We start from the raw sequence: 18109 nt of genomic DNA, 5'->3' as shown, positions 1-18109 counted from the left end.
GCCAGGAAACTCCCCAGACCTTAATCCCATTGAGAACTTGTGGTCAATCCTAAAGAGGCGGGTGGACAAACAAAACCCACAAATTCGGACAAACTCCAAGCATTGATTATGCAAGAACGGGCTGCCATCAGTCAGGATGTAGCCCAGAAGTCATTGACAGCAGCAGCCAGGGCGGATTGCAGAGGTCTTGAAAAAGAAGGGTCAACACCTCAAATTGGACTCTTGCATCAACTTCATGTAATTGTCAATAAAAGCCTTTGACACTTATGAAATGCTTGTAATTATACTTCAGTATCCATAGTAACATTCAACAAAAATATCTAGACACTGGAGCAGCAGACTTTGTGGAAATTAATATTTGTCATTCTCAAAACTTTTGGCCACGAATGTAGGCTATACACACTTGCTATTGTATGCGAGCTGTTGTCTATAGTGCACTGCCACGACCAGAGTTGGCACATTCACTATATAACGCAACATTATTTGTGACAAAACCATCAGTTGTTGGAATGAGATAGAAACACTTCACTGTTTTTCTTCTCTGTACTCTGGGAGTTTAATCACAAAAGTATTTTATGGGTCAATTTGATGGAAACAGTTATCTGGTGGGAAAATGCGCATATTGTTTTGATGCAGATTTTGTATTTTTTTTGTGCATAAAAATCTGTTGTCAATTGGATGGAAAACTAGCTACTTATTTTAAAAATCCCCTTCTATTTGGGTACTGCCCTAATCTTTGTCCCTGGGTAGTAAAACCACAGTGCTAACTGTCAATTAACTGAAGTCAGGCGCGCCATTGTGACAGCTTCCTCCCTGTAGACATGCAACTTCCTGAAGCCTTCCCAGTCGATGGCCTGCCTCAATAATTCATCCACTCCAACACCCCGTTAGCTACCCTGTTCTCTGGATCAACCTTTGTTCCTCTCTTTTCAGATAAAGAGATAGTCAGATAAGCCTCTTCTCTTCCTGTCAGCCTCTCTCTCTCTCTCCTCTAGGGAGCGAGGGACGGCAGCAGCAACAGCATCATTACTCGTTGTGCTGGCTGACATTCATCCATTATTATATTAAAGGCTCTTTAACGCCTGGCTGGTTGGGCTGGCAGGGCTGGATGACTCAGGAGGCTGTGCTGCGGTGCGCTGCACTGTGGCCTGCTGGGAGACTGGGGAATGGGGAGGGTGGTGGTGCTGCCAGCTATCTGATAGAGTGGGAATAGAGCAGAGGCTTTGGAACTTCAGGGGAACAGGAGTTTCAAGGCAGTCTACTGGGCTGTGACCGAGCTGGGACACTTCAAGGGCTATATGGTGCTGATGCTAAACCGGGAAAAGCAACGGTCATTTCACTGTTCTGTTTTGCTTGTTGGCAGTCTTGTTGTTATATCATCACAAGACTAATCTCTCTCATAGAATATGATGGATCATTATTTCAAACATATAGGGCCATCTAACTCCCCCACCATCACACTGGGTCTTACCTGTCCAGGTCCAGACCCTTCTCCATATAGTAGACCTTGTAGGTGAGGACGTCTCCGTTACCAGTGAGGGGCGGTCGTCCAGCTGAGGGTGACGGAGGTGGGTTGGTGGTCGACACAGCCTGCAGGTTGGGGGCGGGCCAGGAACTTGCACTGGAAACACCAAAGGATACAGCGGACACTTAGTATGAATCCCAAAATAAAAAGACACAGGAAGGCATTCCCCCCCAAATCTCAATATTTGTATTTTTTTTCATATGTAAGCCACATCATATAACCACACTTGCACAAAAACCACACTCTCATTCAATCACTTGGAGACAATTTTGTCCAATTTGAAAAGACTGCCATTTGGAATGTCCCCCTGTTTTTTTCTTAAACCGCAAAGCCTGACACACATGCTGTGGTCATTTCCCCACATCATCCCACCATCCCTCTAGCATGGTATTGCAGTAGGTGAGAGGGGGGAGCGGGGACAGACAAGGTCATGCTTGGTTTACAGAGGAATTTATTTGAAGTATTAAGTTAATTGGAATTGGTTAGCCGAGAGAGAGCGGCTGGGACTAAACCAAGTGTTTGAGGAGGGAGAGGGGTGTTTCCATTGTGTTTGCTCTGCAGGGACGTGGGTCATTACATTCAATTAACAGCTCTGGTGCCGACCGGCGTAGCTGTTTAACACAAGACTGTGGTAGCAGGTGCTGAGAGCCACACATCTACTAGAGGATGTAGTCTCTAGACGGATAACGATAGGGTCTGAGAAACTGAGCTGTGTGGCAAATGTAATGCATCACTACACCAACCTGGTCTCCTCAAGAGAGAACTTCTGTGGTGTTTAGGATGACGTGTGTATGCATGTACACTACTGTTCAAAAGTGTGGGGGGTCACTGAGAAATATCCTTGTTTTTGAAAGAAAATCAAATTTTTGTCCATTAAAATAACATAAAATTGATCAGAAAAACAGTGTAGACATTGCTAATGTGTGTGGTTCAGAAGAAAGGTCTTTCTAGCATTTTGAGCTGTAATCGGACCCACAAATGCTGATGCCACTATCCAGATACTCAACTAGTCCAAAGAAGGCCAATTTTATTGTTCTTTAATCAGAACAAGTTTTCAGCTGTGCTACTAATAATTGCAAAAGAGTTTCTAATGCTCAATGAGCCTTTTAAAATGATAAACTTGGATTAGCTAACACAACGTGGCATTGGAACAGGAGGAGTGATGGTTGCTGATAACGGGCCTCTGTACGCCAATGTAGATATTCCATAAAAAATCTGCCGTTTCCAGCTACAATAATCGTTTACAACATGAACAATGTCTACACTGTATTATGATCAACTTGATGTCATTTTAATGGACATTTCAAAAATAAAGTTATTTGAAAAACAAGGACATTTCTAAGTGACCCCAAACTTTTGAATGGTAGTGTATATACAGTATGAGTCAAACATTTGGACACACCTACTCATTCAAGGGTTTTTCTTAATTTAAAACTATTTTCTACATTGTAGAATAATAGTGAAGACCTAAAAACTATTAAATAACACATTCATGTAGTAACCAAAAAAGTGTTCAACAAATCAAAATACACTGTATATACACAAGGAACCTATAGCAGTGTTTTAACAGACAGACCATGTTGATTCTACATGTAATACAAACTACGCCTGGAAAATACTTGAGACCCAGTTTCACTGACAAATACCCCAATTCTTCTCTAAGGGAAAGGAACATGTACGTTGCTGTGCCGTTGCTGTGTAGCTGCAGATATGCCTGGCAGTACACGGAGGCTCTCATTTGTCAGTATATATAGTAGGTGTCTGTAAGATATATACAGTGAGGGATGCAGTGTGGTCGGTCCAGGCGGGTACTTGGAATCAGGTCAACAGTTTAAACCTTCATTTATACCTAGAAGAGATGCTGTCAGACAGACAGACAAATTTGTCCCTGGCACTGGCTGCCCCCTTTGCTATCCCCACGGGTAGTTAGGCTCCCGCCGGCACACATATGGAGTGCCAGGTGCAAAGGACACAGGTAGAGAGGCAGAGACTGACCCAGAAACTGGGCAACAGCCGAGCCGTGATGGTGGGAGAGAGGAGGAGAGATGAATAGGCTGAGCCGTGAGGGAGAGAGAAGTAGAGATGGATAGGCTGAGCCGTGAGGGAGAGAGAAGTAGAGAGATGGATAAGGTGAGCCGTGAGGGAGAGAGAAGTAGAGATGGATAGGCTGAGCCGTGAGGCAGAGAGAAGTAGAGATGGATAAGGCTGAGCCGTGAGGGAGAGAGAGAGATAGAAGGAGATAGGATAAGGCTGAGCCGTGAGGGAGAGAGAAGGAGAGATGGATAAGGCTGAGCCGTGAGGGAGAGAGAAGGAGAGATGGATAAGGCTGAGCCGTGAGGAGAGAGAAGGAGAGATGGATAAGGCTGAGCCGTGATGAGGGAGAGAGAAGGAGAGATGGATAGGCTGAGCCGTGATGGGGGAGTGAGAGTGAGAAGGAGAGATGGATAGGGAGCGTGATGAGAGGAGAGAGAAGAGAAGGAGATGGATAGGCTGAGCCGTGATGAGGGAGAGAGAGGGAGAGATGGATAGGCTGAGCCGTGATGAGGGAGAGAGAAGGAGAGATGGATAGGGAGCCGTGAGGGAGGGACAGAGAAGGAGAGATGGATAGGCTGAGCCGTGATGAGGGAGAGAGAGAGGGAGAGAGGATAGGCTGGAGCCGTGATGAGGGAGAGAGAGGGAGAGATGGATAGGCTGAACCGTGAGGGAGGAGAAGGAGAGATGATAGGCTGAGCCGTGAGGGAGAGAGAGGAGAGATAAATAGGCTGAGCGCTGATGAGAGAGAGAGAAGGAGAGATGGATAGGCTGAGCCGTGAGGGAGAGAGGAGGAGAAATGAATAGGCTGAGCCAGCCTGATGAGGAGAGAGGAGGAGAGAAATGAATAGAAGGGTGTTCACCTCCACTGTGCCATGGAGGGGGAAGCCTTTAGCATGTCTACTGTAGAGCTGTGAGGGGAAAACGCTCCAGTCACAACATCCTAAAAAGGCCTGGTATACACTGTGAATGGATACAGTGTCAAAGTTTTGTATACACTGTGAATGGATACAGTGTCAATGTTTGACGGAGGAGGTATTACGGATTGGAGAACTGGAAAGGAAGGAGGATGGATTTTAATTCAGCCTGCCTACCATACCCCACTATACACACACACCCTTCTCCCTCAGCCAAAGTATGGGAGGCCATGTTTAAACACACACCTCTCTCACAAACACACACACACCCTTCTTCCTCAGCCACAGTATGGGCGGTCATGTTAAACACACATCTCACACACAGGTAAGTAACTGGAAGGAAATGAACAACCACTACAGAGGATGTTTCTACGGCCTAGATAGGAGAGGACTGTAGTCCTCTGAGCGACAGTGGGGGTGGTCTGGGTTCATGTTTATCCCTGTGTAAGTGTTTATGTTTGTTTGTAGAGTATACAGTATGTTGTCTGTGTGTGTGTGTGTTTTACCTTCACCCTGGGTGGCCACCTTGAGGACAGCAGAGCTCTCTCCCAGGCCGTTCTTGTTGTGTGCCACCACCGGAACTTGTACTTGGAGTCGGGCATCAGGTTCTGAATGGTGACCTGCATCTCACCTGGCCGACTGGTGTTCAGGATACGCTCCCTGAGACACACACACACACACCACAAACAGCCCGGGTTAGTGTACCCACTATCAACAGCCCGGGTTAGTGTACCCACTATCAAACAGCCCCGGGTTAGCTGTACCCACTATCAACAGCCCGGGTTAGTGTACCCACTATCAACAGCCCCGGTTAGTGTAACACTATCAAAGCCCGGTTAGTGTACACACTCATCAACAGCCCGGTTAGTGTACCACTATCACAGCTTCCGGTTCGTGTACCCACTTCAACAGCCCTGGTTAGTGTACCACATATCAACAGCCCGGTTAGTGGACCCACTATCAACAGCCCGGTTAGTGTACCCACTATCAACAGCCCGGTTAGTGTACCCATATCAACAGCCCGGTTAGTGTACCCACTATCAACAGCCGGTTAGTGTACCACTATCAACAGCCCGGTTGTAGTGTACCCACTATCAACAGCCGGTTAGTGTACACCCTTATCCAACCAGCCCGGTAGGTACACACTATCAACAGCCCGGTTAGTGTACACACTATCAACAAGCCCGGTTAGTGTACACACTATCAACAGCCCGGTTAGTGTACACACTATCAACAGCCCGGTTAGTGTACACACTATCAACAGCCCGGTTAGTGTACACACTATCAACAGCCCCGGTTAGTGTACACACTATCAACAGCCCAGTTAGTGTACACACTATCAACGCCCAGTTAGTGTACACACTATCAACAGCCCAGTTAGTGTACACACTATCAACAGCCCAGTTAGTGCACACACTATCAACAAGCCCAGTTAGTGTACACACCATCAACAGCCCAGTTAGTGTACACACTATCAACAGCCCAGTTAGTGCACACACTATCAACAGCCCAGTTAGTGCACACACTATCAACAGCCCAGTTAGTGCACACACTATCAACAGCCCAGTTAGTGTACACACTATCAACAGCCCCAGTTAGTGCACACACTATCAACAGCCCAGTTAGTGCACACACTATCAAAAGAAGGCAAGCCATACTACATCACTTGATTTCTACTGAGTGGACAGTATTGTATTTACAGACTACACACCATTACATAGCAAGAGTCTACCTGTACACTGGGTAGTGTGTATGCTATAGGGGCCCTCAGCAGGGTGTATGCTATAGGGGCCCTCAGCAGGGTGCATGCTATAGGGGCCCTCAACAGGGTGCATGCTATAGGGGCCCTCAACAGGGTGCATGCTATAGGGGCCCTCAACAGGGTGCATGCTATAGGGGCCCTCAACAGGGTGCATGCTATAGGGGCCCTCAACAGGGTGCATGCTATAGGGGCCCTCAGCAGTGTACATGCTATAGGGGCCCTCAGCAGTGTACATGCTATAGGGGCCCTCAGCAGTGTACATGCTATAGGGGCCCTCAGCAGTGTACATGCTATAGGGGCCCTCAGCAGTGTACATGCTATAGGGGCCCTCAGCAGTGTACATGCTATAGGGGCCCTCAGCAGTGTACATGCTATAGGGGCCCTCAGCAGTGTACATGCTATAGGGGCCCTCAGCAGTGTACATGCTATAGGGGCCCTCAGCAGTGTACATGCTATAGGGGCCCTCAGCAGTGTACATGCTATAGGGGCCCTCAGCAGGGTGTATGCTATAGGGGCCCTCAGCAGGGTGTATGCTATAGGGGCCCTCAGCAGGGTGTATGTTATAGGGGCCCTCAGCAGGGTGTATGCTATAGGGGCCCTCAGCAGGGTGTATGATGTACTGTACTGAATAGAGGGCCTACCTGCTATAATACACTGAGTAGTGTGTAATACTGTACTGCCTAGGGTCCCTACCTGTTGGTACCCTCCTGATTGAAGTAGACAGAGTAGGTGAGGTCTTCTCCGTTGGGCTCAGCAGGAGGGCGCCAGGTGAGCTTGATGAAGCGTGTGGAGACCAGCGAGGCCACGACGTCACGGGGGGCGGAAGGGGTGGGGCCAGTGGGGTTAGCCACACCTCTGGAGCCTGGCGTTACATGGTCAGTAGTGTCAGGAGTCAGTGAGGGGGGAGGAGGGGTGGGGAGGGCTACATCTTTGAGGGTGGAGTGGTGGGAGATGAGTAGGGGTCAGGTGGATGGAAGGTGAAGGGAGGTGAAGAAGACCGCGAGAGAGAGAAGGAGAAAGAGGTGGACGGATGGCGGGCATCCAAAAGGAACAGAGAGAAGAAGAGAAAGGAAAGGACAGCGAAATAAAGGAGAACAAAAAAGAAAACAGAAGAAACACACAAAATAACCACGTGACAAAAAAAGAGCTCTCAGCATGACAAGGAATCACAAAAACACACTAATATCACGCTGGAATAATCACAACGAAACACAATACAAAAAGAGGGAGACTAAACATGCACAACATCTCTAATGGAAGAGGGGAGCAACACAAACACCACTGACTGGTGTATGAACACATATAGAAAATACAGTCTAGACTTGGTACATATTCTACATAGCAAAGTGTGACCTTAGAGCTCCACACCAACTGTCAAACCCACCCTATAATGTTTTAATGCACTTGTACTGGCGCTATTCCACAGTCTACCCACAGCAATGTGAAAAAATGTCATTTGGTGCTTTCTCAGAACAATCTGTGGTTAGACATGGGTATATCTGCTTTCTATTTCATTCTAGACGACTGAGACAACACAGGGAAAGAATGTCAGAGAGACTGTGGCATTTCTATTGGTTGCAGGTCAAAGGAATCAAGTCGAGGGCAATGCCAAAATGCATAGAAACTAAACATATGGGGTATATATATATATGGAGAAATACAACTCTATATGCAAATGTATGCTGACCATAGTATATCTATCCACCATGACACACTGAGGAGATGCTTATTCAGGGAGACTAGACTATCTGTTTATATGACAGATTCCAGCAGTGCCATGACCTTGGATATTGAACAGAGTGGTGTGGGATTTGCTGTATATTACACATATAAATGAACACACACACACACACACACACACACACACACACACACACACACACAGGGAATTGATTCCCCTGTATATCTGAGTAAAGGGAAGATAATAAATAAGTGTCATTCTACAAAGTTACAACATATTTTCCTTGGGCACTGAGAGAAAATTCTCCTCACCTCCCATAATAAAAAACACACGCCAATATAAAATGTAAACAATCTAATCATCAACAAAATATTCAATCACAGAAACAGCCAACAACTGGGAATACCTGGGCTCCATCTCCCTCCATAAACATAAAGCTATTTTACAAAGAGGGCCTGAGGAGGATATACATCCATCTGATTCATAACTCTAGGAAATACATTAAGTCTGGTTCATTTCACTACAGCTTCTCTGTAACGACACGAGCCATTAGACGGAATGTAGAGGAGGCATCATTCACAGCAATTACTGACTAGTACACAGAGTGAGCTGTCAGTCTGTCAGTGTGACTAGGCTGCTGCAGGGAAAGCATTGGGAACTATTTATTTGACATATCTGTTAATCGTGTGACTTTCAGAGGTTATATCCTCATATCATAAACAGTCCTGACATGTCTATGACAGTTGTGTGTGTCCATTTGTGTGTGTGTGTGTGTGTGTGTCTATACAGCTGTATATCTGTATGTGTACGTAGGACGCTCTCGGTCAGAGACCGTTTTAGGCTTGGGCGGTATACCGTATATACACACACCGTATACCAGGGTATTTGGAAAAAGCCATGAGACGTTTTTTCAATACAAGTGAAGTTTTATAAATTTTATAAAATGTGAATATTTGTAGCTACTTTTTAAGTAAATACCTGCAGTCAACTTGTGCAATACATTAGGAGATAAAGATTATAAATACCTGCAGTAAACTTGTGCAATACATTAGGAGATAAAGATCGTGTTGTTCATTTCACCTGTCACAATTTTTCATTATCAAGTTTACATGTGGTGTTTGTTTACAAGCCCACTAGGACAAAAGACTGGGGCCTTGTGAGTCACTGTTGTGAAGCATGTGCCAGGTGATCAAATTACAGTATGGAATTCACAACTAAATGTTTGCCAGCTAGATATCTTATAACTATTAAGTTAACTGTCAAAAATGTGCTAAATGCTCTGCAGTTGTGCATGTGGTTTGCTAATTTAGTAGCTATTTAACTATCTAGCTGCAGAGAATTCCCTCTTGGATCAAGAGCCTTGTGGCTTATATTTGTTGTGTGTGCAGCAAACCGTAAGTAGCATTTTTGAGTTAGTTGTGTAGTTTAGGTCAGACTGTATAAAATCTTCACAATAGGCTTGTTAGCATTTAGTTAGCATTCTCTATGGGACTTTTTAGCATTGCTAACCTTCGGATTTCAGAGTATCAGTGGGGTTTGAAAACAGCGCCCCTTGTGTTCTGTGTCGGTATTACTGAATATCCCGGTTTGGCACAAGGTCGGTATGAAGGTATGAATCTGGATACAACCCAAGCATACTCCGTTGGGCCGGGGCTCCACTCCCCTCGGTCCTCTGGGCTTTAAGGCTCAGCTGGAGATTACCATTCTGTTGGAGACAGAACCCGGAGCAAATTGCCGGGGAAGGAATAAAGGAAAGAAAAGGGTTTAGAAAGATGGCAGTCAACTGGGTGGAGAGGTTCCTGAGCTGCCTAGCGAGGCGCTGGCATGCGGCCACGTACTAAGGACCACTATGTCCAAGTTGGCACCGGGCATACAGCAAGTAGATGAAAACCATAATCTTAGTCTCAGTGGTACTGTAGAGAACAGGCCCTGTCTCAGTCTCCTCCTTGTTAATGTTAGTCTCCGTGGTATTACAGAGAACAGGAAATGTCTCAGTCTCCTGGTCACAATCAGTCTTCCATCTATTCTCAGCCATGGACAGTTCCAGTAAGGAAGACATTGAGGAGAATCCTAGATTTCTACTGTAGCTGTTCTTATGGTCTATTTCTAGTAGATTAATTGTGTCATTAGGGCGTGTGACACTGGTAATGAATGGCTGGCATTAGGAGCTAATGAGGAAAGTTATCCTCTACCTTAACCAGGTATCTGGGTACTGTGTATAAGAAAGAGTTAGACAAAAAGATTGTTAAAAAAAAACTGTTAATAACAGAAGAATCTTAATAATGGACAATGAAACATACTGTACTTCCCAGGGCAGCTGAATGATATCAGTGGAACTCTTTAGAACAAAATATCTCCAGTACCTTTTCAAGTTTATTACAAGGGAAGTAACTGGTGCCTAAGCTTCTAGTAATGTCAATACGAGTTGTACAATACGTCAACTTTGTGGGCATATGAAAACATAACTGGCAGAATGCGCTGCCACTTTGTCTGACGGGTAGACGGCCGTGGGTTTTAGAAAGTCCCCTCTCGGCACACGTACACCCACAGGACACTTAGCTCATTGGCCGGCTGTTGGGCTTTCAAACATCTAATTGCTGTTATATACAAAGAAAGCATGGTTATTTAGGATTCAGGTCAACAGTGACGTCACCAGGCAGTGTTCAAAGTCGCTACTATGTAACCTGGAGAGTGAGAGGTCTTGCCAAGTGTTGCATAATGGTAGAACTAGTCTCAGAATTGAAGGAAACAGTCTCTGCTTCTGTCTGTGGGTTGGGTTCATGTAATGTCGCTGAACAGAGCCACATGGCTACACTAATGGCTCATTACAGAATGAGCGCTTTTAACTCCGGGAGGGAAGGAGGGAGGAGAGAAAGAGGGAAGAGAGATGGTCACGCTCCTCAGCAGAAGAGGATGAGATATGGCACATGAAATGGAGAGAGCTGATATACGATGGTTAAAAAATACTGATAGAGCTAAAAGATTTAAAGGAAATGTCTTGGTCAGTTAAGCAGCTAAAGGAACACATCCAAGCTTTCATAGAACTTCAACAAGAACATGTGTGATGGCAAACAGACTGCGATCTTGACTGATTCGTGATGCTTCCTCTGAGGAGATGTTCTGAAACAGCGTTTGTGGGGGGTTCTGATCAAGCGAGAACGATCGCGGTGTGGTCGTATCCAATTGGTTGCTGATGGAAGCAAAGCGAAGACCATTTCAGTCATTCATTTGTTCAAGAGGCCATGTTCTCTTGCTAGTCTCCAGCCGATAGCATCAGAGGAAATATAATTCTGACAGAACGTGACATTGGGAGAGGCTCTTGATGTGTCGACAAAAGATACAAACTCGGGTAAGAGACAGACAAATGTCTTCAAGACAAAAATGAGGGAGGGAACGAGAAAGATGGAGAGGCAGATGAAACATGTTCTTTATCTCCCGGTCCCTTGCTTCCTCTCGTTCGTCGGTTGGCCAAGCATTGGACTTGATCAAGATGAGGACGCTGTTCCCCCACCCTCCTCTTCGGGGCCACCTCTGCCTTTTTTCCTTTAAGAACAAAGCGTTTCTGTTTCTGACACCTTTTTACGTGGTGAGGGGAGTCGTGAGGGACGGGAGAGGCATCTGATTTCCTATAAAGTCTATAAGGGTTACAGAACGCCCACTGCCCAAGGCACAAAACACAGATCAGTAACATGATACACATGGGGTTTCCCTCCTGAGAAGGTGGCATTAAAAGCTGCTATTCATTGAGGCTCGCGCCACAGAGAAAACAAAGTAGTCCACTGTAGAGCTACGGTTAGACATGAGTTCATGGGTTCTGGGTGATGTGGAGCTGTCTGCATGAGTTCTCGGTATCTCCATATTCATTTCTTACACTCCCTGCACCATTTCAACAGGTGTTTGCAGCATATTGGAAATCTGGCATATTCTTTATTTTATGAAGCACAGATAAGGAAGGTATTTTGTGGAACCGCTCATAGTAAGGGAACCCAAGGACAAGTGAAGGGCTTGTTGTACTGTGGTATGGTGGTTCAACAGGAAGTAGAAAACCTATAGCTACCAACTGCGTAGCCAGATCACACTCAACTCATTGGAAGACACTTTATTTTTTCTTCGTCGTCAACAAAGAGCCAACTAACTGCATAACAGGCCTAAAAATAGAGCAAAGTGGAACTAAGGCATCAGAGACGTGTGGAAGATGAAACATTTGGGATGGGACTGGTTTGGGGGGGGTGAGATGGCCTCCTTTCTGCCTGAGGACCCTCTGGCTGGTGAGATAAAGGGATGGAGCTGTAGGAGGACAACACAACTGCAGTGGACGGACGGACAGGGGGGGATCTGGTGGAGAGGGTGGTTGGGGGGGGGTCACAGCATGAGAGCAGGATTAGGGTTTAGGGATGCCCCCTAGTGTTCCAGGCATCAGGGGATATGATGGAGTGAGTGTACAGAGACTCATCTGGTGAGGGTGGAGAGGTAGGCTCCCTAGAGGAGGTCTAACCTCCCTCCCTGCTAGGGCTAAAGCAGGCCCATGGAGCAGTCAGTCTTACTCCTTTTGCCCCCCCCATCCCACTCATCTCCTCCCCCTAATAAATCTCCGCCCTTGCCACTTTAAAGTCCTTCCCTCTATCCGTGGTCCCAGAGTGCCTGCATGCTCGTCTCCCATCACAAGAGTGTACACGTTTAATATACACAGTAAATTCCCCTTGGACTGTCATCTGCTTTGAAAAACAGCTGATAATTGAATCAGGTTGGTTACATCAATAATTAAAATGTCTGGTGTGTACATGCATACATACAGCATCCCCTTCCTCATCAGACAAACATCATCCCTTGATCCACTTCCACTGTAGGGTCATGATTGTATATCAAGCCCCCCTCTTCGCCCAAAACATGTGAGGCGCCTGCTGTGGCATGAGCCCCGATATGCAAATGAATAAGAGCATGGACATCTTTTTCTATGTTGATTGCCTCCCCTCCTCCCCCCCGTCTTGTAGTCTTTCTTTGGGGAAATTAGCATCATATGCATCCAGTGGTAAACATGCTCAGTGGAAAAGAAACAGGGGGGGGGGGGCACCCACAGGGGTTCCTCCTGTAGAGTTAAAGAAGCAGGAAATGTGTTTTACCCTACATCATCATCCCCAACAGACTGCAGGTTCTTATTACCTGGTTTGTGAATCGAATTCTCAACACGTAACTGTGTACAGTACGGTAAGTGGTTTGATATCTCAGGGGTGCTTGTGCCAGGTTTCTCCCAACAGGAGAGGAAAGGTTCAAATAAATGAATTGTTAGTGTAACTCAGAGAGGAAACCCCTCCCCTTGGATTCACAGAGTGTAATCAGGGTCGCTGGGTTGGTCTACGTGGTGGATATCACGCACAGGGACATCAAGGCGGGTAGCCTATTATATACCACCCTGGAATGTTGCATGATGGTAAATATGCGTAGAGGGAGGGTGGCACGACAGGGGGCGGTTGACGTGAAAGGGAAACGCTAGCCTGGCAACGCCGCCCATCTCTGAGCCAGGAGCCCAGGGGCCCCGCTGGGGGTCAGGTGACCTGTCGGGGTATAGAGGAAGAGCGTTGTTTTGGCGCAACGTGGCGCTTCCACCCATTTAGGCTGTTTGGGCCGAGTAGAGCCCTGAAAGTAGACTCCGGGGATGGGTGGTATCCAACAACAGCAACCAGCATCCTGGATGGAGTGTGAGTGATAAAGTGATAGGGAAGGTGTGACTGGAGCGTGAGGCAGGTGACACACCAAGCCCAGGTCAGGGCTAAAAACGGCCACGATAACAAGGTTGAAAGTGTGACCTTGGAAAAAAAGCTATGAAAAGATACAGGAAACTAAAGAAACATAAGCTTACAGTTTCCATTGTAAAAAGAAAGTGGGTTGAATTATCATACAGAATAACAGAAAACACACAGATGGTAATATTCTGTCCTCGTGTAAGCAAATGAATCTCAGAGATGGAATGAACAATCAGGGAAAATATACAAAGAACAATAAGCTTTAGGAACCAACCACTGCCGGTCCTAACCATTGTAGAGTAAACAAAGCCCAAGGGAGCAAATTGGCAGTTAAACCCACGCTCACGGTCCTTGAACAGAGTGTGATAAATACAAATACATACACACACACACACACACACACTGGAAACCACAGTCTTCTGGTCAGCTGCCTAACTGCTCACAGTGAAACCACACAGGCCCAGTAATCAGAGGTAGAAGGATGAAGTGGGTGTTCTGGTTAGGGTTGTCTGTGTTTCTTCTACCATTACTTCCTGTAGGTGGATCGAGCCTTCTGGGTAACACTACCATTACTTCCTGTAGGTGGGCCGAGCCTTCTGGGTAACACTACCATTACTTCCTGCAGGTGGACCGAGCCTTCTGGGTAACACTACCATTACTTCCTGCAGGTGGACCGAGCCTTCTGGGTAACACTACCAATAATTACTGTAGGTGGCCTGAGCCTTCTGGATAACACTACCATTAATTACTATAGGTGGGCCGAGCCTTCTGGGTAACACTACCATTACTTCCTGTAGGTGGGCCAAGCCTTCTGGGTAACACTACCATTACTTCCTGCAGGTGGACCGAGCCTTCTGGGTAACACTACCATTACTTCCTGCAGGTAGACCGAGCCTTCTGGGTAACACTACCAATAATTACTGTAGGTGGCCTGAGCCTTCTGGATAACACTACCATTAATTACTATAGGTGGTCCGAGCCTTCTGGGTAACACTACCATTACTTACTGTAGGTGGGCCGAGCCTTCTGGGTAACACTACCATTACTTCCTGTAGGTGTGCCGAGCCTTCTGGGTAACACTACCATTACTTCCTGTAGGTGGGCCAAGCCTTCTGGGTAACACTACCATTACTTACTGTAGGTGGGCCGAGCCTTCTGGGTGTACACTACCATTACTTCCTGAAGGTGGACCGAGCCTTCTGGGTAACACTACCAATAATTATTGTAGGTGGCCTGAGCCTTCTGGATAACACTACCATTACTTACTGTAGGTGGGCCGAGCCTTCTGGGTAACACTACCATTACTTCCTGTAGGTGTGCCGAGCCTTCTGGGTAACACTACCATTACTTCCTGTAGGTGGGCCAAGCCTTCTGGGTAACACTACCATTACTTACTGTAGGTGGGCCGAGCCTTCTGGGTGTACACTACCATTACTTCCTGAAGGTGGACCGAGCCTTCTGGGTAACACTACCAATAATTACTGTAGGTGGCCTGAGCCTTCTGGATAACACTACCATTAATTACTATAGGTGGGCCGAGCCTTCTGGGTAACACTACCATTACTTCCTGTAGGTGGGCCAAGCCTTCTGGGTAACACTACCATTACTTACTGTAGGTGGGCCGAGCCTTCTGGGTAACACTACCATTACTTCCTGTAGGTGGGCCGAGCCTTCTGGGTAACACTACCATTACTTCCTGTAGGTGGGCCGAGCCTTCTGGGTAACACTACCATTACTTCCTGTAGGTGGGCCGAGCCTTCTGGGTAACACTACCATTACTTCCTGTAGGTGGGCCAAGCCTTCTGGGTAACACTACCATTACTTACTGTAGGTGGGCCGAGCCTTCTGGGTAACACTACCATTACTTCCTGTAGGTGGGCCGAGCCTTCTGGGTAACACTGCCATTACTTCCTGTAGGTGGGCCAAGCCTTCTGGGTAACACTACCATTACTTACTGTAGGTGGGCCGAGCCTTCTGGGTAACACTACCATTACTTCCTGTAGGTGGACCGAGCCTTCTGGGTAACACCACTATTTAGTGTATTTACTATTGATGGGGCACTAAGAATACCTTGCATGTTACTACTGTAGGCTGTATGTTTGAACTAACCTCATTTCTATACATTTCTAACATTTTCAAAACATTTAATTTCCAATCTTGAACGTACCCCATATAAACTAATATCACACTAGCTGGTACACCATCCATCTTCCAAGGCTAATAAAAAGGCCCTTGTCAGAGTGCGTAGCTGTAAAACCAACAGTCGCTCTGATTCAATTCGCCATCTCTCTGACTCGCTCTCCCTCTCTTCTCAGAGGCCTTCCTGAGAGGGGGGCGACATGCGGGGCGCGTAAACCTGTCACATTTACATGGCAGTGAGCGTCGCACGGGGACCACTGCTCGCTTTATGACTTTACAGACACTGCTACAGACGCCACAGTGACACACAACACAAATAGTGTCTGGTCGCCCTGTCCCTGACCCCGGCCTGAAGATACAGCTTCTATCCCCCAGACAGACACTAGGGGTTTACATTTGTGTTCTTGTTGGGTTGTACAGAGCCCCAGAGGAGTCCCTAAATTGTATTTTTAGCACTGCTTTCTCGCATCTTCGTTGTAACTGGGAAGGCTGTAGTAGTATACTGTAGTAGTATACTGTAGTAGTATACTGGGCTGTAGTAGTATACTGTAGTAGTATACTGTAGTAGCATTCTGGGCTGTAGTAGTATACTGTAGTAGTATACTGGGCTGTAGTAGTATACTGTAGTAGCATTCTGGGCTGTAGTAGTATACTGTTATAGTATACTGTAGTAGTATACTGGGCTGTAGTAGTATACTGTAGTAGTATACTGTAGTAGTATACTGGGCTGTAGTAGTATACTGTAGTAGTATACTGTAGTAGTATTCTGGGCTGTAGTAGTATACTGTAGTAGCATTCTGGGCTGTAGTAGTATTCTGGGCTGTAGTAGTATACTGTAGTAGCATTCTGGGCTGTAGTAGTATTCTGGGCTGTAGTAGTATTCTGGGCTGTAGTAGTATACTGTAGTAGCATTCTGGGCTGTAGTAGTATTCTGGGCTGTAGTAGTATTCTGGGCTGTAGTAGTATACTGTAGTAGCATTCTGGGCTGTAGTAGCATTCTGGGCTGTAGTAGTATACTGTAGTAGCATTCTGGGCTGTAGTAGTATACTGTAGTAGTATACTGTAGTAGCATTCTGGGCTGTAGTAGTATACTGTAGTAGCATTCTGTAGTAGTATACTGTAGTAGCATTCTGGGCTGTAGTAGTATACTGTAGTAGCATTCTGTAGTAGTATACTGTAGTAGCATTCTGGGCTGTAGTAGTATACTGTAGTAGCATTCTGTCTGTAGTAGTATACTGTAGTGGCATTCTGGGCTGTAGTAGTATACTGTAGTAGCATTCTAGGCTGTAGTAGTATACTGTAGTAGCATTCTGGCCTGTAGTAGTATACTGTAGTAGCATTCTGGGCTGTAGTAGTATACTGTAGTAGCATTCTGGGCTGTAGTAGTATACTGTAGTAGCATTCTGGGCTGCAGGAGCATTCTGGGCTGCAGGAGCATTCTCTGCTGCACTACTAGTATTCTCTGCTGCACTACTAGTATTCTCTGCTGCACTACTAGTATTCTCTGCTGCACTACTAGTATTCTCTGCTGCACTACTAGTATTCTCTGCTGTAGTAGTATTCTCTGCTGTAGTAGTATTCTCTGCTGTAGTAGTATTCTCTGCAGTAGTAGTATTCTGTAGATACTATAGTTCCTCTCTTTCCAATCTAATCAGTATTGACTTACTGATCGCAAAAACACATCCATCAAAAACAGCACTGCTAGGTTGAATTATACTCTATAATATCCTATTGATTCTATCCCACTCTGCTATGCCCAAGTGAAAACTTCCCCAGCAGCTTGGCTGGCAAGCCTGGCAGCGGAGATCTCTCCCTCTCTGATCTATCACTATGTCAGCCTCTGCATTCCAACACCACTGATTTCAATTTATCATGCGACTGCTCCCACGCTCTGCAAAACAAAAAAAGCACTCAGCCAGTCATTAGATGGAGAAAGTCCATTTCTCAACAGGCATTTGTGTTTGGCTGTGGTGAAAGTGCTCTGTGTCCTGTCAGTTTAGTGTTGACTAGAGTGGTTTTCTGCTCTGGGTGGGGACTGACTGGGACAATGTGCTGAGGGAGGGGGAGAGGGTAAGAGTGAAGAAGAGAGATGGGGAAGAAGGGGACAAAGAGAGGAGGAAAGAGAACTGGTCATTATGGGTGGAGTGACTGATTCCTGTTAAAGCCTCAGTGTGACTGAGCTCTTCTTGGTTTTATCCACTCCACCCACTACCCTGGTCCAACGCACTACCCTGGTGCAATACACTACCCTGGTACAAAACAGACACCTGGTGCAATACACTACCCTTGTACAAAACAGACACCTGACCCACT

General features: G+C 46.3%; 1 protein-coding gene across 1 annotated transcript in view; it reads right to left on the bottom strand.

Moving 5' to 3' along the window:
• Window positions 1–1471: 1471 nt before the first annotated feature.
• The window catches only part of LOC116364470 (neogenin-like), a gene marked incomplete at its 3' end in the record, with an annotated part of 56550 nt that continues 39912 nt past the window's right edge, over window positions 1472–18109 (bottom strand). Inside the window, exons 6-8 of the mRNA XM_031817595.1 lie at window positions 6929–7163; window positions 4999–5133; window positions 1472–1621 (exon numbers count right to left, since the gene is read on the bottom strand). Coding sequence (XP_031673455.1) covers window positions 1472–1621; window positions 4999–5133; window positions 6929–7163 — 520 coding nt within the window. The remainder of the gene's footprint in view (window positions 1622–4998; window positions 5134–6928; window positions 7164–18109) is intronic.

Source organism: Oncorhynchus kisutch, unplaced genomic scaffold (genome assembly GCF_002021735.2).
Source record: "Oncorhynchus kisutch isolate 150728-3 unplaced genomic scaffold, Okis_V2 scaffold1088, whole genome shotgun sequence".
In the NCBI taxonomy this organism is placed as follows: Eukaryota; Metazoa; Chordata; class Actinopteri; order Salmoniformes; family Salmonidae; genus Oncorhynchus; species Oncorhynchus kisutch.
The sequence above is the reverse complement of the archived record's forward strand: the minus strand, read 5'-3'. Positions and strand labels throughout refer to the sequence as shown.